The 21,128-nt window shown below is 45.7% G+C and overlaps 4 protein-coding genes across 4 annotated transcripts; 2 read left to right on the forward strand and 2 right to left on the reverse strand.

Annotated features, from left to right (window-relative positions):
- Positions 1 to 3,994: 3,994 nt before the first annotated feature.
- On the forward strand, positions 3,995 to 7,191 carry AGABI2DRAFT_115889 (hypothetical protein; the record flags this gene model as incomplete). The annotated part of the gene is made up of 11 exons (XM_006458859.1): positions 3,995 to 3,999; positions 4,058 to 4,108; positions 4,160 to 4,566; positions 4,628 to 5,442; positions 5,492 to 5,601; positions 5,656 to 5,847; positions 5,906 to 5,996; positions 6,052 to 6,672; positions 6,728 to 6,900; positions 6,958 to 7,048; positions 7,108 to 7,191. 11 exons carry the CDS (start codon positions 3,995 to 3,997, stop codon positions 7,189 to 7,191), a joined length of 2,640 nt encoding a protein of 879 aa, XP_006458922.1.
- A 3,730-nt stretch (positions 7,192 to 10,921) lies between these two features.
- Positions 10,922 to 12,882, reverse strand: AGABI2DRAFT_115890 (hypothetical protein; the record flags this gene model as incomplete). Its single annotated transcript, XM_006458860.1, has 9 exons — positions 10,922 to 11,366; positions 11,422 to 12,105; positions 12,160 to 12,201; positions 12,257 to 12,279; positions 12,331 to 12,434; positions 12,487 to 12,504; positions 12,554 to 12,639; positions 12,694 to 12,809; positions 12,862 to 12,882. 9 exons carry the CDS (start codon positions 12,880 to 12,882, stop codon positions 10,922 to 10,924), a joined length of 1,539 nt encoding a protein of 512 aa, XP_006458923.1.
- Positions 12,883 to 15,749: 2,867 nt separating this feature from the next.
- AGABI2DRAFT_200781 (hypothetical protein) lies at positions 15,750 to 17,245 on the reverse strand (the record flags this gene model as incomplete). Its single annotated transcript, XM_006458861.1, has 5 exons — positions 15,750 to 16,161; positions 16,206 to 16,399; positions 16,458 to 16,806; positions 16,859 to 16,984; positions 17,036 to 17,245. 5 exons carry the CDS (start codon positions 17,243 to 17,245, stop codon positions 15,949 to 15,951), a joined length of 1,092 nt encoding a protein of 363 aa, XP_006458924.1. The 3' UTR covers positions 15,750 to 15,948.
- A 217-nt stretch (positions 17,246 to 17,462) lies between these two features.
- AGABI2DRAFT_217743 (hypothetical protein) lies at positions 17,463 to 20,556 on the forward strand (the record flags this gene model as incomplete). The annotated part of the gene is made up of 19 exons (XM_006458862.1): positions 17,463 to 17,528; positions 17,593 to 17,790; positions 17,843 to 17,963; positions 18,016 to 18,124; positions 18,178 to 18,286; positions 18,334 to 18,417; positions 18,469 to 18,659; positions 18,712 to 18,814; positions 18,869 to 18,991; positions 19,042 to 19,096; positions 19,149 to 19,237; positions 19,291 to 19,419; positions 19,466 to 19,574; positions 19,630 to 19,722; positions 19,786 to 19,892; positions 19,945 to 20,040; positions 20,099 to 20,167; positions 20,221 to 20,241; positions 20,295 to 20,556. 19 exons carry the CDS (start codon positions 17,463 to 17,465, stop codon positions 20,379 to 20,381), a joined length of 1,959 nt encoding a protein of 652 aa, XP_006458925.1. The 3' UTR covers positions 20,382 to 20,556.
- Between the last annotated feature and the right edge of the window lie 572 nt (positions 20,557 to 21,128).

Here is a 21,128-nt window from a genome sequence, read left to right on the forward strand (position 1 = left end):
GTTGGAAATTGAACTTCCGCGTCGTCAGCAAACGTGCATAGCCAGGACACCTGCTATTGTCAACCGTTGATTGGTCCGAATCCCGTAAACCCGAACTCGAAGTACTCCCGAGGGCAATACTATTGTAGTCCAATATTAACCTCTGCCTCCTGTGTGATGAAAGAAGCGCATTGGTGATAAGGCGCTATGCTTATTACAATAAGCCATACGCTATCCCCTATAGCGCGAGAAGATGGCCAGAAATTGATTGACGTAGGTGTGCGTTGCAGAATAAGTAAACACCTTCGCCTTCTAAAGACTTTCCACAAACCGTGAGTGGCTTTGAAGATGAAGACTAAAGTCCCTGGGATTCAAGGTCGAAAACAATATCCCCCACCATGTGAATCGCGGAAGAAAGCTTCAAAAGGTCGCCTCATGAGAGCCCACGCCAGCACGTCAACGTCATATGTCCAAGAATTCACAGATAGACTATAGACAGCGTGTTATTGGGAACTGGGTACGATCATAATACCAAGCAAAGATTCCCCCAGTTATTGTTGACAAAGTGTTCTCTTCATTTCAAAGACCGCGTGTCATCCAGTCGGGATGATGATGTGGTAGGGCAGATCATGAAACCAGGGGGGAACATAACCGTGATGGACGTGTAGTCTGTAAACAATAAGAAACGAGGAGGAACGCCCTAATCACGTGTGATGGCATCACAAGATTCATTTTGGCGTTGCTGAGGACGCGGCGGAGGAGCGGGAGAGAACAAAGAACAAAACGCTGTATGTCTGATTTGATGGATGTTATTATGGTTTATTTTATACTATGTCTTGATGTCAAATAAAAGAGCCCAGGCCCTAATGTCATTGGTATTCCACTCGACCGTGGGCCATGCAAGCTCACCATTTTCCTAGATCACACTGTTTGCAACTGCCCTTATTTTGGAGCCAGTTTGTAATCCCAAGAGAACTGAGAACTCGCCTCTCAGCAGACACTCATAATCACATTGCATCGGTCATCACCGTGACGGTGTTCCGCCGTCATGCCGACGGACTTACACCCAACGATGGTCAGCTCTTCCCTGGCCGTTCCTTCCGCACGTCTTTCCTTCTGAACGCTCAACCGCTCGATATACTCCATAGACAAAAATCAGGGGTTTCTTAATCCATGTATCTTGTCAAAATTTCTCACAAGTTGTCATAGCACATATGTTATGACAACGCCACCACCATCTGCTTAACCTCTCACAGCGGCCAGGGTGATCGTGCCTGGATCTTGCTTCTAGTAAACAACTATTCAGTCTTTTTTAAAACTTTCCTCGACCATAACGGCATTTATTTGAAATGATATAATGTATACGCCTGAATATGGGGCATATGGGGCATATTATGTGGCGATTGACATGCGATAGATGTCGACTCTATCCAGCTTAATTGCCTTTTTCTCCTCAAGGTTAAATTGCATCCTTACCTGCATGATCTGCAGGGTGAATACCGGTGTCTAGTATGGCCGTGTACTTCATCTTGTGATTGTTGTCAAGGTGTCACTGTTTTTACGGATATATGGTTCAGATAGCATCAAAAGGAAGGAATACAATAAGTACATACTTTCTTATGGCAATAACGCTAAACGGGCCGGATGATAAGCGTTATTGGCGATACATAAACCTTGCTGCCGTTCGATTCTTTCACGACTATAATTCCTTGTCTGCTGTTGGTGAGTTCGAACTTGTTCATACTATCCGTGTCTTATATACACGTAGTCCGAAGTCCCCACCAAACAAATCTTTCGCCATCCTGATTTTCAGGCATGTGAATATGCCTAGGGTTTGGCTCCACCAAAAAAATAAAAGCGACTATGCCTAGGGCGGTAACGATAACGCCGACAACTCGAGGGTGCGCGTGTTCCTTTGAAAATTCGGACTGATGCGCCAATCTGATACTATCAGATCGGGCTTGGAGAAAGAAGCTGACAAGTAGATTTCATATCTCTTCTGACCATACCCTAAAGAGAGAGGTGGTCCCTGTGATATGAATCGAGCGCACAGATACATGACAGAAACAATTTAGTCGGCAACTCGGTATTTTCCAGGTTGCAAATGAAAAGAACGACATCATACTAAAAGATGCGGTCTTGCAATTAAGGTCTAATTCAATTGTATCGTTCTCCGTCGGGCTGCGAAGCATGAAGCATGGATTCTTCCTTTAAGGCTCTATACATACTAGATAAATAACGGGGAGACCCGGTGGTACAGGGTTGGAACCATTTGAGAACTTTTGTGCATTTATTAAAGCAGTGGATGATCATCGAATTCAATACTGAATAGGATGATCGAATGTGATTCGCGCAGTAACTCGAAGAGGTAACTCTTCGCTGCATGTTTTACTTGACCTGACCTTCGAGGCCACCGATGCTGGCCGATGCTGGCTCACCACATCTTCTCTTACGTCTCGCTGTCACTATTATATAAAAAGGTGCCACAGGCCCGATTTTTTCGCCTGGCCTCTGTTTCAGCCTCAAAGACCCATGTATTCAGTAAGTATCATTTTTCTTTCCCATTTCCGGCATTAAGCCTGGAGCATGAAGCTTTGAAGCGTCACACTTGCTGATCAACCGCCGGATATATAGACGTTTCCTTTTCGTGGTCCGGTCCAAATCGTTCATGAAACTTCACAATATGCGAAATTCGATCTTGACACGGGGAGTATAGTAGTCGTCAAAAGTGAAAGGCAACAGGAAAAAACAAAAGAAGGCAGAAATGATCTCGCCAACAATGAACTTGTAAGCTCTTTATCGGGATCTTGTATTGGCGGTCAGGTTTATAAATTCGTGATTTCAGTGGCAGATTATTCCGATCGGTAACGGGTTTTGTATACGAAACGTCGGGTCTGAGTGCTCGGCTTTTGCGAGTAACGATGATGAAGTTGTGAGTTTGTTTTAAAACGTGTATTTTTTCTGTACAATATGTAAACGTACGAATTTTTGTAGGTTAGAGAGAAAGGAGCGGTTACGGTGTGGTCGATCGAACAAGCACCAAGTGGAAGTTGGAAAGTAAGTGGCTTAACACGACCGCAAAAGAAAGAGAGAAACAAAACACTTACGGATATTTGGTCTATTCAAGATCATGTCATTAGTAGGAGATCTTGCTTGGACTATGATCGATTTCAAGGTGGGTGGTTTGATAGCTGCATTCTTCAGGATTAAACGCGCCATAATTTTATTTTTAGATTGTCCTTCGGCCGAGGAGTAGAACGAGGAAACAGTTATTTGAATTTCAGACTCGTAGTATAAATTGATTAGGCTTGGTTCGAGGCTGGTTTCGGGTTTTCTTTGAAATTTCAATTGTACCTATATGATGAATCACAAAATGATGATCAGTTGGACCATCGACAAGGCGCCGGCGGATGACCATAATGAATAGGAGTCTTGGATCACTTCTGCCGCCGGAAAGGTACCGGTGAACCAGACGACACAATAAGAACTATTTGAAAAAAACGGCTTTGACCCACCTGTGGAGAGACCAAAGACAGAGAGGTCAAAGAGCTTGCGAAGAAAGTTAGACCCTCTGGTTGTGCGCTTCAGTGTTTTCCAAAAATATCACGGAAGGACGGAAATTGATATTAAGAGAGAGAAGCTTGCTTGCCGGGTGCGGAGTAGAACCCGGATCATATGATTCGTCAGTAAATTTAGGACGCACTGTTGGCCGCAACAAATGATGGAAAGAGAGCGGCGTTAGAGAACGAAAAGCCAGGGAGAGACAGCGAAGCAAAACCCGGGAAGTCAGCATTGCGCAGGAGCCTGGGTCAGTGGAGCGCATTATTCACTAAGAATAGGAAAAACGTGCGGAACTTGGGCGCAGCCACAGCCTGGAATATACTGCGCATGACTGTTTCCTCTTGACCCTAATCTACTTTGTTTAGTTGCCTTTACCACAGTGGCTGAGGACATTCCGCTTCGGATCCTGTCATCCGTGGTTGTACAGCCACCACCACCACCTTCACGTCCCCGTATGAAGTTCAGGCAAGTCACCCCTATTGTACAAATTATCAGTTTTATTCACATTTCACCTCAGTTCTGCTCTCAAATTCAACTCGGTTTCCGAGTGGTGGGAAGAATATATCGCGTTAGTTCGTTAGTGTCCGTTCCCGTCATGCTACACTAAACACGTTTACAGTTATGATGCACTTAAAAAGTACATCTACCAGCTAGAGAAGAAACAGCACGCCCGCGAATCGCTAACACTGTCTTACCATGACCTGGAAGTCGGTGAACAGTCACGGCTCATTGATGACGGTGCCGTTTCAACCGACACTGACGCTCTGTTCGTTCCTCTCTTGGACCGTGAACTTCGCAAAATCACAGCATTCTACACTACCCAGGAGAAAGAGATTGTGAACGAGTTGGAAGAATTGGAAGCTGACGTTGCGGAGAAGGAAGCTGCTGGCTTAGATGCTGCTGACCGGTATCTACAAGACAGTGAGGACGATGAAGACGATGACGAAAGCGTTTCAGCGTCACATAGTCCTGAGAGACGCCGTCGGAGGGTTTCAAGTTCTGCTGGTGTAGACAGACGACTTTCCGGTGCGCGCCGTCCTTTTCGCTTACGTTTGACACCTCGGTCTAACCATTGGGCACTCATCAGCCCCCATGCCTACCAGCGACCTTCGCGCCAGTGTATCTACCATCTCAGCCGAAGAACATCGGCTCGTCGAGGAAAGACAGCGACCATTAACCATACCTCACCGCTTCCGCGATTTCACAAGTAGTTGGACCTCTAGCAATCATGACGACACCCTAATCTGGACCGCTCGAGGCGACTACGCCTATGACACTCGTCTCCTCTTCAAGCGACGTATCACCCTTCTTTACATCTCCTTTACAAATCTTCGTTCCTACATCGACATCAACTATTCCGGTTTCCGAAAAATCATCAAAAAATACGATAAAGTAACCGATTCAGAGCTGAAAGACAACTATATTCGAGATCAAATCGAAAAGACTATACCATTCAAGGGAGACAGCAAGGACAGATTGAATAAAGGAATTGAGAGTTTAGTGGACCTCTATTCGAGATGCGTGGCTCGTGGTGATCGGAATCTCGCCAAGCAGCAGTTAAAACTTCATCAAAGAGAGAATATCGCTTGGGAGAGAGATACCGTTTGGAGACAGATGATTGGGAACGAAAGACGCGGCGATCGCAATTCACCAACACCTGGTGCTCTCGGTGATCGTCATAATGGGGACCTTGCCGGAGCCGTCTTAATCAAAGAACCTAAAGAACCTCTGATGGCTATACGAACGCCTATCGGGAGGCTAAAGGTTACTTGGAAGCTGATATGGTTGGCGTTTGCGCTTCTGGTGTTCATTGTGTTGACCAATGTGCCGACCGTAGATGGAGATGCTGCAAATAGTTGTTTTGCAGTTCTAGTGTTTTGTACCATTCTATGGGCTTCGGAGGTGTGTTCGCTCGTATATCTTTTCAGAGTTGATCCTTATTGCTATTTAGGCTATACCGTTATTCGTGACCTCCTTATTAGTACCCGTATTGCTCATCGCATTACGCGTCATACGCGACGGTGATACCGATCAACGACTAGAGACTCCTCAAGCAACTAAGTGCGTTGACTCTAAAAAACCCTTTGATCATACATTCTGAGGAAATTGCAACAGATATATCTTTTCAATTATGTTCAATCCAACTATCATGCTCCTAATTGGAGGATTCACCATTGCGTCTGCCCTAAGCAAAACTAATATCGACAGGGTTCTTATCACTAGAGTATTGAGTTTTGCTGGAACTAAACCGAAGACTGTGCTTTTGGCTTTTATGTTTGTGTCGTGCTTTGCTAGTATGTGGATCAGGTGGGTTTCTTTCTGAAATCTTAATGATGAGAAGATGTCATCATCGTTTTTGTTTTAGTAATGTCGCTGCGCCGACACTTTGTTTCACTCTGATTCGGCCCATCCTACGAACTCTTCCACCGAAAACGAATTTCGCTCCATGTCTCATCGTACGTCGTCTTGGTCTGTGTTCACCAATTCTCTGCTAATTATTCCTTTCCTCAGCTTGCGATTGCTTTGGCAGCGAACATCGGTGGTCAAAGTTCACCTATATCCTCACCTCAGAATCTAATCGCCCTGGGTGAAATGGAACACCCAATCGGTTGGGACCAATGGTTCATCGTCGCACTACCAGTCTCCTTCATTTCCATAATCCTAATCTGGATTCTCCTCCTGCTCTCCTACAAACCTCATCTCTGTCCCCGTCAATCGTCCTCCCTCACTCATCAAGCTTCAGATGAACTCGAAACTGAAGGCCGCATGTTGCAAATTCGCCCTATACGGCCCACAAAAGAAAAGTTCACTGTAAAGCAATATTGGGTTATGTTTGTTTGCATTCTTACGATAGGATTATGGTGTGTGGAGCATGGCATTGAGGAATATGTGGGTGATATGGGTGTTATTGCTCTCATTCCTATATTGGCGTTTTTCAGCACTGGGGTTTTGAAAAAGGATGATTTTGAAAGGTTTGCGTGGACGATTGTGTTTCTTGCTATGGGTGGTATTGCTTTGGGTAAAGGAGTGGTTTCGTCGGGACTTTTGGATATTCTGCATGAGAAAATCAAGCATTTGGTGGGGGGTTATGGCTTGTATCAGGTTGTGTTGATTTTGAGTCCGATCGTTCTGGTATGTTTCCTTTGATCTGTTGTAGTTTGGAAAAGTTTTCTTAATTTCTTCATAGATCATTTCAACATTTATTTCGCATACGATCGCTAGTATCCTTCTCGTACCAATTGCGAAGGAAGTAGGAAAGAACCTCGAAGGTCACCCACAGAATCTACTTATTTTCGTCACGGCGTTGATTTGTTCCACTGGGATGGGCATGCCTGTTTCTGGATTTCCTAATCAAACTGCGTGCGTATTGGTCCGATTTCTTTGCAACTTGCGGAAGTTCACTTTTGTTCTTTGTAGGGCTACACAAGAAGATGAATTGGGCGAGTTGTACCTTTCGAACATGGATTTCTTGTTGAATGGTGTCCCGGCGAGTATTATTGCTACTCTTGTACGTTTCATGTCTTTTTTAGATTGCGAGTATGACATCTGATGGTATGGTGGCTCTAGGTTGTTTCGACTGTTGGGTTTTCGCTTATGAAGATGATTGGGTACGTGTTCATTTTTTCGGCTACAAAATTACTGTCATTTTAACCTCGTCGATCTTGCAGAGTATGATTCTGCTCGCCTTCAAGCGGATTGATTTTCTTTTCTGCTTCTTTTTTTTTCATAAGCGTTGCCATATCTATTCTTTTGCTTCTTTTTGCATACCGTTTGCTCTCCGTTGTCATGATTCCTATCCTACATTCTATCATTTCCTCCATCAAGCAATTCCTCTCCTTACTAATGTCGAGATGCATTGAGTTTTTCCTTTGGGCGTTACATATCTAGACCAATAGATCTTTCCATTATTTAACATAATCGCTTAGCTGCACGTAGGCTGCCTTTGGCAACAGTGCATGATGATATTTTTGGTTGGACGATTGAAAACCAGAAGTAATTGCTCATGCGCACCAATAAGATGTGCACACGTTGTTTTCAAGGTCCGCTGATGCCCTATTAGCTTTCTGGTACTCGTCTATCGGTTGTAGGCACAAGATTGTTCCGATAAGGACATGATCTCGGCATTGTTTCTCTGTTTCGTGGTGCGAACATTGAGTTTTGAGTCCGAGTGTGAGTGTCGAGTGGAACAGCTTGCGTTGAGCTGCCAAGGTGAGCATACGATATTGACAGTCGGAGCAATCACATACTGTATATATCAATCGTTTTCCCCTTACTCTTCTTTTGTTTCGAAGATCCAATGGGGATCAGGAAAAAAGCTGTATGACGCAATGAGTTTTGTTGAAATCACACATTAACCCAGCATTAACTCAACACATGGCACACTCGATCATTGTGACAAGAAGTCAGAACCAGAACACAGATAATTAACAGTTTCATGTTACAGAAATAAGTATACATCAATCTTCGACTTATCCTTTTTTCGGGCCGGTGGAATAGTTCATGCTTTTTGGTTTCTTGCTCCTTTTTTGGATGTTGTCTTCTGGGCGCTCATCATTTGAGGAGAATAAGCTGTTAATTCCGGTAGATGTGACTAGATTGTTTGATATCTTGCTGTATGTCCCACGTATAATCAGAGACTCACCTCACCTCCCCGAATTTGGACGCAGGGCAAATCCGCTAGTCCAGAAAAGGGCCCGATTGCGACCTTTCTATACTAGGATCATCTGTTTGAAACTTTATCTCAAGTGGCTGAGTATTAGTACTGGCTGTCAACTTGGATAAAATACGATTTGTTGAGTCGTCTCATACAATTTGAGTTTCACTGTTTTTTCTAACGGGTTTCAGCTATGCGAGAGTACATATTCCTTTATCTACTTGATGATTCAAGAGCGGCTCGTCGGTTTGTCAATCAGTTCGATGGAGCTCTTTGAACATACCCGGCGGGGAAATAATATAGGGTCGCGCTCTATGTTCTTATTTTGTTCCTTGATGATTTCGACAAAACGAGATACATCTTGTCGCACGTCGGGTGCAAAAGGGTCTTAAAGGGACTCGAGAATGTGATGAAAGGCATATTTCAATCTCCGCAGCGCTATTTGACCTCGGTAATATTCTGCCATCATGAACATCTTGCTCTTGACATACCTGAGAGCTTGTTACCATGATAATCCATGCTTCTAGTATGATGGAACTCCAAAGACCCTTTTAGAGTAGCATGTGCCTTTGGAGAGACTCGGATGTGTTAGACTCCGAGTCTCCGACTCTTGAGAAGGCTCTTATAGGTAACTAATTCCACGCCAATATCACATATCGAATTATTTTAAGCTTGGGGTAATTCAGTCAGTGGGGTAACCGTTGACAGGGAAGCTTACTCCCTCCTTCGACCATGCGGACGATACTACCTATTCAGGAACGTATTCAAAACATTAGCGAGAGCAGCTATAACCGCCGTCATAAGTGAGTGAGTGGTAAGCATCAGTGGATACGAATATGAGGAACCACTTCGCTAAGCACGATTTATGACGATCTACTAGGATCCGGAAACTCCCAAACTGCCTTGAAGCCTGGGGAAATTAGGCCTCGCCTAACCGAAATTAAACTTGATTCAAGTAAACCAGTTCTTCGATCACTGACCACTCCAAAATTAATAAGCTGCAGGGAAATTTTTGTCTTCGACGTTCGGGTATAGTATGTAGGGTATATTACTTGAATCCATCCAACGAAAGACCTTCAAGTTGGTATGACTAACCACGGAGGTCGATGGTTTCTTACTTTAATCCGCAGTTTCAAAACGGACTTTACATCGGGTATCACGGAGGCTCAGCCAACCTAGTGGAATTACTTTGTTTTTTCGTTTGTTTGTTTTTTTTCTTTTGCTCGTTATCATACGGCCGTTAAGTAGGCGGTGTGACCGGAAGGACAAAGATTCGGAGTTCGGGGAATGTGCTGAGAGCTGAGTGAGCACTTCAGATGACCGATGTTATTTCATTGATTCCGACCCCCGAGAAATCTACAGTTATCTGCACAGTTATCGCAATAATTGACACAAACCATCTGACGCTCTGGGACAAGTCACCACGCTAGATCCTGCTAGATCTAGCCAGCAACTAGCGGCGCATCGCCATGATAGACGTCATTTGTCGTGCGTAAAGGGAGAAGCGGAGAGCCAATAATACCCATTTAAGATTTTCCCTTCCCAGCGTTTGGGGGACTGTGGGGAATGCTACGATGCTTCTTTTCACTTTCTGAACGTGTGATTATATTAATAATTGAAATATTGGTTCTCGAGAAGCCTCGAGGAATAATTTATAATTCTCGAACTTAAACGCGACGCCGAATACAACGCTCCACGTATGCTGGACAATTATCTCCTCATGGTCTTGTTATTACCAGTCGTACACGGGTGCAAATCCTCGGTAAACACCATTAGAAGAGAAAGCAGAAAAAGCAGAAAAAAAGCCGAAAATCCGAACCCCTTATAGGCTCCTGTGCAATTAGGGGCAACGAATAAAAGGAGGGAGCGACCAAGCACTCAACGAGGCTCGGGCGATGAAAATTGGCCGATACTTTACTGATTCGTGGATAAACCTGAGATGCCTGCAAGGGACACCAATTGAACATACAGTATATTCGGAAGCGAAAACGGCAAAATCCAATTATTTTAGATAATTTGGGTAGCCGAAAAGGTAGACAAATTAAAGCAAAAGCAAAATAAAAAACATTAAGCGAACTAAATATAAATTTTGGTACCTGACGTTATGTGGTTTTCTTTCCTGGCTGGGATCATAATTTGCTCAGTATGTCCTGTTCCCGAAGAGTGGAGGCTCAGGTGACTATTCTTTTCGGATGGGTGAGTTATTGTATGTGGACCATTTTGCCGAGATTGAAGTGAAATGAGCCAGATGTGCTTTCTTTTTTCGCCAGGGCAAATAAGGATGTCAATTGGCCCACATCGAGCGAATATTTGTTTGTATGGGGTTTGGTGCAGGAGAAAGGTTTTCGTATCACAAGCTGGGGAAATGTTGAATGCTCCATCTGATCAAAAAAGTTGAGCGATATTTCTCGCAAGGACCTCCTTGCGGGGTTCCTATCCCGATACCGTCATATCAGCACCACGAGCTGACAATCTAAGTTGACCCAAAATAAACTTCTGGGAACATGCATTGCTAAGGTATGCAATGTGGTATCAACATGTGCTGTAACTAAGTTATCTAGACACGGAGGGGGTCATATTAAAGTTAAGGGGTATCAAGGTTATATCTGGAACAGGCATGGCCACATACGCATACGGCGAGTGACAGAAGATGATAGTGAAACACATGAGGAAAAGACTAATTTGAAGGAGCCAGAAACTTGGCGGAAAGGAATAGTGTCTTCTCGTCTACCATGGCCGAAGCGGCTGATGACGAGCTTCAATTGAGTTGTAACTCAAGGAAGGGGCTGTTGGGCGCTCGTCACTTCTCTCGTCGTACCGTTTTTGGTAATCACGGTGACCCGGTTCCGAAGTCGTGTCTAGGTTAATCCTGTCCGCTGCGATGGTCAATGGAACCATAATATTTCCATTGTCATCCCGACGATATTGGGACAAACCAGGAGAGGAGAGAATAGAATGAGGAGTAGAAGGAGAGACAGGAGATGGTTCGCAAGTCGAGCCGTTAGTTGACAAGTCATCATGTGAGCGCTGCGACGCACTACATGCCCGCGACGAGGGTCTTGATGACCCTCGTATGCGTTGTGGCCCATTATAGTCGTAGTAAAATTGGGATGTGTAAGAGCAAGCTGGAAGTGAGCTCGTGTGACGTTTAGGCGACATTTCAGCAGGTCGTCTGGTGAAATTGATTAGAATGTGCAGCCCAAGATTTAGATAAAAAAAAAGCTTACTGGTATGGGTGGGCCGCGAGAGAATGTCTTCTTGTCCAACTTCTTTCGCTGTCATCGTCACTCATTTTGCGTAAATGATGATGTGGATGGATCAAAGACTCGTCATCGGACTGTAACCGCCGCAACACTGCGGCGGAGTCATTATTGTGGATGCCCCTCAAGTCCTCTAATGCAGCTATTGGAGGTAGAGCATAAGGAGAGACTTTGGACCCTTGATCCACAGCTGGTGTTCGTAGTGGTGCCAATGTGATCCTCTCTGCCTCCGGCCTCGAGGAATTTACATCCGTGCCTGAGATAGGAGGTGACCCACGTGCCGGATAACTAGCGTAGGGGGAATACCGCATGACTGCAACGTTCGGTGCCGCGTGCTCATGCCGTAGTGAAGAGGAGGGACCTGGCAGAGAATGAAGTAACTGATATCGTTCAGGGCGTGGGTGTGGATGTGACAGATAGCCATGGCTCGGACTGGAAGAGGTTAGGGACCGATGAGAAGCACCGGGGGTACTAGCTCTGGGATTAGGCGTCGCAACGTTCCAGCTAGGATTATTAGGCTCCCTGGACAGCTGTGGTATTGGTGTGGTGGGTTGCGTATTCCGCCTAGCCCGCCTTCTAGTGTTGCCAGAGGCCACAACTTGACCATATCCTGGTTGGTCTGGTGAGAGGCATGTGCTTGGAAATGTCGGCCTTTAAAGATGTCAATACGATGTGGAGCGGCCCATAAGATGGCAGAAGACTTACCCGAAGAGGGGCACAAGATCCTCGCGTATCGCCCAGGCTACGCTAATAACGGGGGAAGTCAGACATACCATTCTGATGAATTATCCATTCTACTCACCGCCTTGACAAACGCAGAGCAACCTTCGACTTTCATGAGTATTATTCACGCAATAATGATGTTAGAGGACTTACTTCATAAGGCATCCATGTTCCTTGAATTTTGAGATACCCTCCACGAACTCTTCGAATAAGGGAGGCGAGGTCAGGTTGTGAGTCGATCATCTTTACGATATCAGCTTCATGATATGGATGAGTAAGGCTCCCGATTGATTATCCGAACAAATTTACCTTTGGAGTTGCCCAGCGCTAGTGACGTTGAATAAAGGAAGAGCTTGGGATGATGTATATAACACACCTTTCCATATACCGGTCCATAAGATGTAACCATCATCGATATCCATCATGATCCACTGTCCGTTGAGGGGGTATTCATACACAGGTCTATAGAAACAGTAGCGATCAGACAAAGGAGCTCGGAGTGCTTTGAGCGCTCACATGTAGCCACGAGGATCATTGCTAGTTATATAGCGGCCCTTCACGACTTGATGCTTGGAGCTTGCGAAAGGACGGAAGCGGGGGGCAGAACCCGATGCTTGAGTTTGTAAAGGTTCCTGAAATTGATAGAATGAGCGGGGGAGGCGAGAGGAGGGGAAGAGCACAGACCTGTAGCATACCGGAAGTCATGGCGTCGAAACAGAATAAGAATGGGAAGTGGGGTTGCTTAAGTATTTCTGTCGAGGCGGGGTAGTAAACGGTTCAAAGTGGCATTCGTTGACGTCAAGAAGGCGGCCTGCGCGGCTGGAGGTTTAGGCGGAATGGTTTGTTTTCGGTTTGTTTTCGAGGCTTACATAGTAGTTTCCAATTGAGCCCAAATCTGGATCCAAGCACGCGTAAGGGTGTGCCTGATTTAGAAACTCCTTGCGGGACCCTCGGATAGATTCCAAGATATCGCCGTAAGGCTAAGACGCCAAACAAAGGGGATCATCATGATCAAGCTCAAGTGTTTCCGCATTCTTGTTTTCGGACTCCGAATCAATTGAGGCTGCCGACATTGTGACCCTTGTCGACGCCCTTGTGGTGTTCATGACGACGTTCACAAAAGCAGCGCTGCTCATGGCACGCACTCGGCTGCATCGACTGACAGATGTACCGCTGAGATACTCGGCCGTGCTTCATAACGTCTCTCGATCTGGAATCGCAATCTTCTGTGAGCCTGATCAGCTCATGACCCAAGCAACCGGTCTGGTTCCAAAACTCGTTTCTCCGATGGCGTGGGGTCAGACTATCCAAAAATAGAAGGTCTTCGATCGTTGACGATTTGGTTTCGTTCCTGAGAAGCCTTGCTTCGATCGCAATTTGATGTGGCCTCGGACGTCACGAGCATCGTGAGTATTTCAGTTCAGACGGCCCGCGCTATCCATTAAATAGCAACGCGGTCCCGAATTCCCAGGGGTGCTATGGACTAATGAATAGCCTTCAAACGATAGACAGCTGACAATGACAGAATAGACTAGCAGAGTTCTTATCGTTTCCTCTAAGTCTCCTCACCGTCTCCTCTCGATAAGGTGGACGTGAATCATGTGGACATCCCCTGTGATCCCCTTGTGGGCCCTAACCATTCGACTGCCGGCATTTTCTCGATCAGCTCTTCCCCGCGGATAAATATTGTTACAGAGATGGAACCGGTCCATGCTCCAGATTTGATTCCGCAGACCGACAATTGGAATATGTACTGCCCTGTGACTGCTTGTGAATGGTGTCCATTCCGGCACTCCGACATCATCGAGTCCTCTGCATAACATCACACTTTTTTCCCATGTCAGCGTAATTTCGGTGAATTATATCGTCGAGACCCCGAACCACGTAACCATAACATATCTCTTCGCTGCAAAACTCACGCACACGACGTCAATACCCGTTTTCCCAAAGAATATGACCTGGCAACGGCGACGGATGGACTTCTTATGTGATGCCAGCACCACCCCTAGGCGTTTTGGATGATGTAAATACTGTATCCGGGACACTCGGATAAATCATGTCGAGACGGGCGTTGTGGGTATATCAGCCACTCCCCAACGACGCTGATGGAACCACAAATGTTGGCGCGATGTCCAACCATTGATTTGACAAGCATCTACTTACCTATTGGAACCTTTGTAAATTTTGGAAATTAGATGTCACAAGGGTAAAAAGAAGATTTTGCCATCGCAGACACGTGGAGCGCGCATTGATATAGCTCGCAGCCGGCTAGGAGGGGAAATTATATACCGGCCTGGATCAAACCGGCCATTATTCTAACCAAGCAGTCTGGAAAGCTGGAAAAATCTTTTGTGTTGCTTTTCTGCAAACCACTCATCGGAACCCACGGGTGCGCCACAAGGATTGTCAATATCGACTGTTTTTGGTCCGAAGTCTGGACGCTTACTTCGCTAGATATAGGCTCGGCCGCAAGAAATTCAGAAGCGAGATGCTCCACACACGCCCTGCCGTCGGCATGAACTCCGAAAATATCGCATTTAATGAAGTGTTTTTGTAAATCAGGGTCTTGGCTAAGTACCCGTCGGTTGGTTTCCAAGTATATTCTGTATGTTCATTTAAGCGACTATGATAACTCGTTCTGCTCAGACAAGTTTTGATTGAGTGTTTAATACATGTTCAAGTTACCATCAAATTCAGTCGGAAAGGGACTTGGTAAAGTGAAATGTAAGGAAGATTTAAGACCACATACAATGGTTCACTCTCTGGTGCTTATATGATTTTCCTCCCCGCTGTAGCGTCGTAGAAGTTTTGGAAAACAGCTCGTAAACGTGAGCGTTAAATTTGAAGTCCATGTTAACAGCCTCGCGCGCGGTCACACGCGATTCAATCCTGAGTTAGGGGAAGAAACAAAGGATAATATTTTGGATGTGGACATAGTGCACAGGTACAAAACCCTGCCTACTTTCCCGAAGGCCCAGAAAAGCCCGAAGCCGATCTCTGATATCATTAATATTCTCACGGCGTGATATTATCTACCACTTCAGAGAGGCACTGAGTTGCTTGAACAACTTGAAATTTGACGTGCAGTCGACTTCAGTAGCGCTCTATAACGAGTGCCAACACCGCGTGTCTAGTCGAGATCATCTGTGGTAATCGAGTGGGAGGCTTGGAAGGCGGGAGGTTAGTGCCAAGTGCCGGCACATTGATGGCCGAAGAGTGATAAGTTCAGCGTCTCGCCCAGAATCGCTGAATCTGAACAATTCTTACTGTCTACGGTCAGCTACGGTCGTTCTTCCCGAGCATGGGGACCAGGGGTAATCATTTCTAGGTTATGTCCATAAGTACAAGTGTTGTTGTAAGCAGAAGGTTTAGCTTCAGTAAAATTTAATCACATCTCGACTATAATATCTGCTCGGTTGCAGTTGTGTAGCAACAGCAGGGAAACCGGGAGCATGAGATTACAATGGTCACACGGGGTGGACCCTGAACTGAGTGAACGAGAAATCTTTTTTTTTTACAAGTCAGCCGTCGGCTGAGTATATATATACGTACTACCTGTCAATCAATCGCATACAGGGAAACAAAATCTTTCGAAATACGGAGAGGCCTTGGGGGAGGCCTAGTGTAACCATGAGAAGTTTATACATGCTCATTGATAGAAATACAAATTAATGAACGGAGAAATGCGAATATGATACGTTATCGTAACTCACTCCCCACTACTTAGGGTCGATATCCGTATGTGGTCGCCGGCTCTAGGGCTACACCATGTCAACATCGACCCCGAGGGTAGCTCAAGCTAGTATCAATCTGATGAATCCCAGCCGGGGTGACAAATGCCGTTGTTGCTGGAGGCATGGCCCGCAAAGGAGATTGTGGGTGCGAGGTCACGGGAAGGGAAGCATGTGGATCGGATGGCTCCCACTCTAAAAGTCCGCCTAAAGGGATATGTTGTACGACAACGCGTTTGCCAAGCACCTCGGCCTAGGAGACGTCAATATGAGAAAAGAGTGAGGAATCTCACGTACTTTATACATTTTGAAGAGACCAGAGTTGACTTTGCCCCAGTTAGGAACGCCCGTCGCGATAGAGTACAGTTGAGAAGAATGTTCAAAAAACGGACCTCGCTTGACAGTGTTGATGCGTCGAATAGCCAAGAAATATAGGTTTGTTGCGGGAAGCGATTTATTTAGAATAGCAGAGGGAGTTACGTCGGACTGATCTGCAAAAGTAATTGTCAGTGAAAAATTTCAATAACAGAGAACATGCAGTCCTTCTACCTTTGAGTTGACCACTCCCGAATAAGTACGGAAGGAAAGAATAATCATCCAAACCCCAAACTCCGTGGCTGCCGGCAGGTTCCAACTTGTAGACATCTTGTAACTTCCAGCATAAGCGAAGATAGCGTGTAAACACAACCAGGACGAGTTGACGTTCTTCTTCCACGGTAGGTTGAAAAAATCGCACAAGCGTCAGACATAGTAGAAAGAGAGCAAAAGACGCCTCGTGTCCAGTGCCATAATCCATCCGAGAGAACGAACCGAAAGATAATAGAAAGTACGGCTTGATGTAGGGAAGCAGGGTCTCATGGTCCCGAATTTGAAATTGCTCGAGTAGATCATCTACCCGCTGTTTTTAATTCAGCAATTTAGTCGATCAAAATTGCATTTTAATTACCGACCTCCTCTAATCGAGAACCCCAGGTGCGAAACGCGAGATTTCCAAATCTTTGTGGGGTATCCAATGGTGGTATGTCTTCGATCCATCCTTCCATAGTATCAAGTACGGCTGAAATTTTGCAGATTGACTAGACATATCTTGTCAACGCGAAAAAAGCGGAAAATCCGTTCTTCGTTACCTCAGAAGGGGTTTCTGGAGTCCAAGGTAAGCTGACACCAGCCACAGATTGAGTGAGTCGCCGCAGGAACAAGTCGTAGTCATAGTAAGATCGGGTAGTCTTCCACCTTTCAATATCCTCATCGGTTTTAATCACTAAGCTCGGTGGAGGTCCCAAGTTATGAAATTGGCTTTGTGGAACTTGGCGAACAGATGGCAGCTCTAATTCCATGGTTCCCTTCTTCCCCTCGCACCAGCAGGGTGATGTAGAAGTGAAATTGCTTCGGCGCTGGAACTAGAATGGGTGGGAATCAGGAAAGATGATATGATCATTATGATGTCTACGTGACTAATTATGACACGGTGTGACGTATACGTGACAAGCGCGTCTGACGTTCTGACTTCCACCTCCGCAATTCTGTCGAGAAATTTTTAGGGCTTTTTGAAGCATGCCGCCTTACGATGACTGGAATAAGATCGATGAGGAGGATGAGGAAGAAGTTCAAGATACATCTGTGAGTCTCTTTGGGAATTTCGTCTTCAGTCATGTGTTCACTCATATACTATACGTCACCATAGTTCTTTGAAGGGAAAAAAGACGTGATTTTGTTCTGTATTGACTGCTCTGAATCTATGCTTGAACTACGTGAAGACTCGAATCGTGAGGGCATCAAGACTTGTCACCTTTTTACTGCGTTAGAGGCTGCCATGCAAATCCAGAAACGGAAGATTATTGTCGGACCGAATGACTCGGTTGGAATCTTGGTTTACAACACAGTGAGGTTTTACGACGACTGTTGGCGGAACGGCAAATGACATGAGTGCCAAGACGTTCAAGTCAGGGAATGGACGCAGCAGCATATCGGAGCTGAAGCAAAACACCACCGTTTACCAACCTGTCTCTCAACTAAGTGCACCCAAAATCCAGGAATTGATACATCTGTTGGATGGTTTGTCAGATCTACGTTATCCCCAGTTCCTTTCGCTAAAACCATTGAGAAGCCGCGCGTGAAGACCCTGAGGAGCTCCGAAAGGCATTCCCACCTGTAACTGGGAAACTGGTCGCCATGGGAGATGTGTTCACGAGCTGTAATTGGGTTTTACGTGACCAGTTCAGCTTTATCTCCCGCCTGTCGCGTCAAATAAATACTGAGAACTGCTCAGGGCACCCAAGACAGCAACCAAGCGTATTTTCCTCATCACGGATGAAGATGATCCTCATTCAGGTCCTGGCAGCAAGCAATTGATCACGTCGGCACGAACAACATTAGAGGTCTGCTGAACATTTTACCTGACTAAACGCTCCTCATTCCGGTACAGGACCTGATTCAAGCTGGCGTCTCGGTCGAACCCTTCTTCATCAACACTGAGGATAAGCCTTTTGATGTGTCCAAATTCTATTCCGTGAGTGGCGCTTTCTGCGACGGTAGTGTGTCTACTAAAGGGCGTAAGTAGCAAATTCTGTTACCTACGAATTTGGACGCGGAAGAGCAATTGGGCGAAGATCCTTCGCTTCTTCCTGAATCTATCTCTATATCCCGGGTTGAGGACCTGCTAAGCCAGATGCGAATTCATGAAGCTCCGAAAAGATCCCTTTTTAACATCCCATTCCAACTTGCCGAGGGATTCGTCATTGGTGTCCAAGGGTGTGTAGTATATTTGAAGTTGACGACTTCGCCACTAACGCTGCTGGCTTAGATATGGCTTGGTCACTGAACAAAAAAAAGGTAATTACAAGTATTTTGCCGACTTAGGCGATCGAATGGAGGTTGCTATTCCACGTACAGCATATGTGGATGAGGTAGGTGGCCGCAGCTCAGCTGAATTGGCCCTGTATATTGATCACTTCCAATAGGACCGTCAAGCTGACATAGAAAAAGCGAAGATTGTTTACGGCGTGGGTCAAGGAAAGGGCGACGAAGAAGAGGAAGATGATAGTCTAGGTGTTGGTATCAAGACAGCTAAGCGAGGTCAACGAGTGAGTATGAACGTAACGGTCGAGAGGCGGATTTCCCATGATTTGGCTAGCCATTTTATAGTGCAGAAGAAATTCGTTCTTTCCGGACGTTGGGTCTTGAGCCCGGTAAGGAGGCTCCATTCTTCGAGACCATCTCATTTGACACTCGAAATCGCAGGAATAAAACTTTTAGGATTCAAGGACAGAGATGAGCTTCGGTTTGAAGACAACATCAAGCACTCGCACTTTATTTACCCAAATGAGATGGTATGCGGAACGTTTCTTTATGCACCGTATTCTTGTGGTCTGATTGCTTGTAGTCATACTCTGGTAGCAGAAGGACATTCAGTGCGCTGTTGAAGTCTATGATTCGGAAGAACAAAGTAGGATTGGCACTTGTCCTGATGCGACGGAACAGTTCCCCCGTATTTTCTGTCCTCCTCCCACAGGTTTGTTTCATGTCATCAATATTTTTTTTCTAAGCCTCTATACTAGGAAGAGCAAACCGACGAGAATGGCTTTACCGAACCACCCGGCATGCACCTGATTCACTTACCTTTCGCTGACGACATTCGTGCTGCTCCCATCGAAGATGCTTTCAGAGGTACACCAAACATTTTTTTATCCGACTCCACTTGAATGTTTCTCTCGTTCTTTAGCATCCGACCAATTGAAAGATGCGGCCCGTGCTTGGATCGATAAGCTAAGCGTTAAGAACGGAACATATCCGCCCGATTCGTACCCAAATCCTGGTAATCAGTCACGTTCACCACCAAATGTATCCTCCTCCATTTGCTTACTTGTCCTATGTTTAGCGCTTTCTTACCACAATGCACAACTCCAAGCCAGTGCATTTAGAGAGGAGTTTGATGTCGAAGCTTTTGAAGATATGACCGAACCAAACTTCGAAAAGATCCATAAGGTAACGAATGTCCTGTATTATATCACAAGCGTTTCACGCGCCCTCTCTTCAGCGAGCAGGAAACTTAATGAAGGAGTGGAAGTTGGCCTTACTTAACGATAAAATCGCAAATATTGGTGTCGCTACTGCGGGTTCCAAGCGCAAGGCGGTTCGTGTCCTGAATCACGAATTATTGGATATAGGGCTAATTTGAGTTACATGTCCAGGATGTCGCCACCAATGATGTAGACGAGGCCGAATTCCGCAGCAAGTACCAGGCCGGAACCCTCGGGAAGGTAATTTTTCCCTCACCACGTATATCTGTCCTTACTCATCGCATCTTTGATAGCTGAAAGTAGGTCAACTCAAAGTAAGCGTTATTCCGCCAAGGTAGTGGATCTGCCCCACACTGACGCCATTCAGACTTTTTTGAGTGCGAAAGGCCAGCCTGTTTCCGGAAGGAAGGACGAATTGCTGGCCCGGGTCGCAACTTGGTTCGACTCTCATTAAACTCGGTGTGATAATTCTGGGGTTCTTTGGCGCATCGAGATCTCTGTACCGGCTTTGGCGTCTTCTTTGTTCACGGACACAGAATCAAAAACCTTATAATGAGTCTGAGTCGACCAATAGTCAATAACGAGTCTTGTGATGCCGACTGCCGAGTGTTATATTATTTCTTGTGAATACTATGCTAGTTGCCCATGAATTTGACCTATCTCTCGCGTCGATCTCGGACTATGAGAGGTAACCATGTGGTTGTTCTTCATGTGGGTGTGTTATAAGCTTACCACAACTAAGGGTGAATTTAATCGCGAGGGACGCCTGGATTTTCTTGATAGAAGATTATTGCCTGAAATCATTGCAGGTGTCGCTCGAAATAGCAGGTTCCTGGGCCTCAGACTCAATCCCATCGTGATATGTTGGAACTCCGATGCTAGTCATGCTACAACCCATCCCAATATGGTTTACAGATTACAGAGACAAAAGAGTTGTGAAAAAAATGTGAAGTGTAACTATGTCCCCAGTAGAATATTCGTACCTCGGCCAATGTCCTTCAAGTTGGTCCACACGTCGACCAGCCAACAGGTTTCTTCGACTTCAGGGAAGGGAACCCGGCATAATCCACAGACCTGAGTTCAAATGCTTAGCCGGGAGATATGGTTTGCGAACTACCGTGTGTATTTTGATTCCTTGCGCTGGTTTAATGCGCAGATTCGAGAATGAAGTTGCGTGGAATCGAATCGCCGTGCCGAAGAG

Source organism: Agaricus bisporus (genome assembly GCF_000300575.1).
Source record: "Agaricus bisporus var. bisporus H97 unplaced genomic scaffold AGABI2scaffold_3, whole genome shotgun sequence".
Lineage (NCBI taxonomy): Eukaryota > Fungi > Basidiomycota > Agaricomycetes > Agaricales > Agaricaceae > Agaricus > Agaricus bisporus.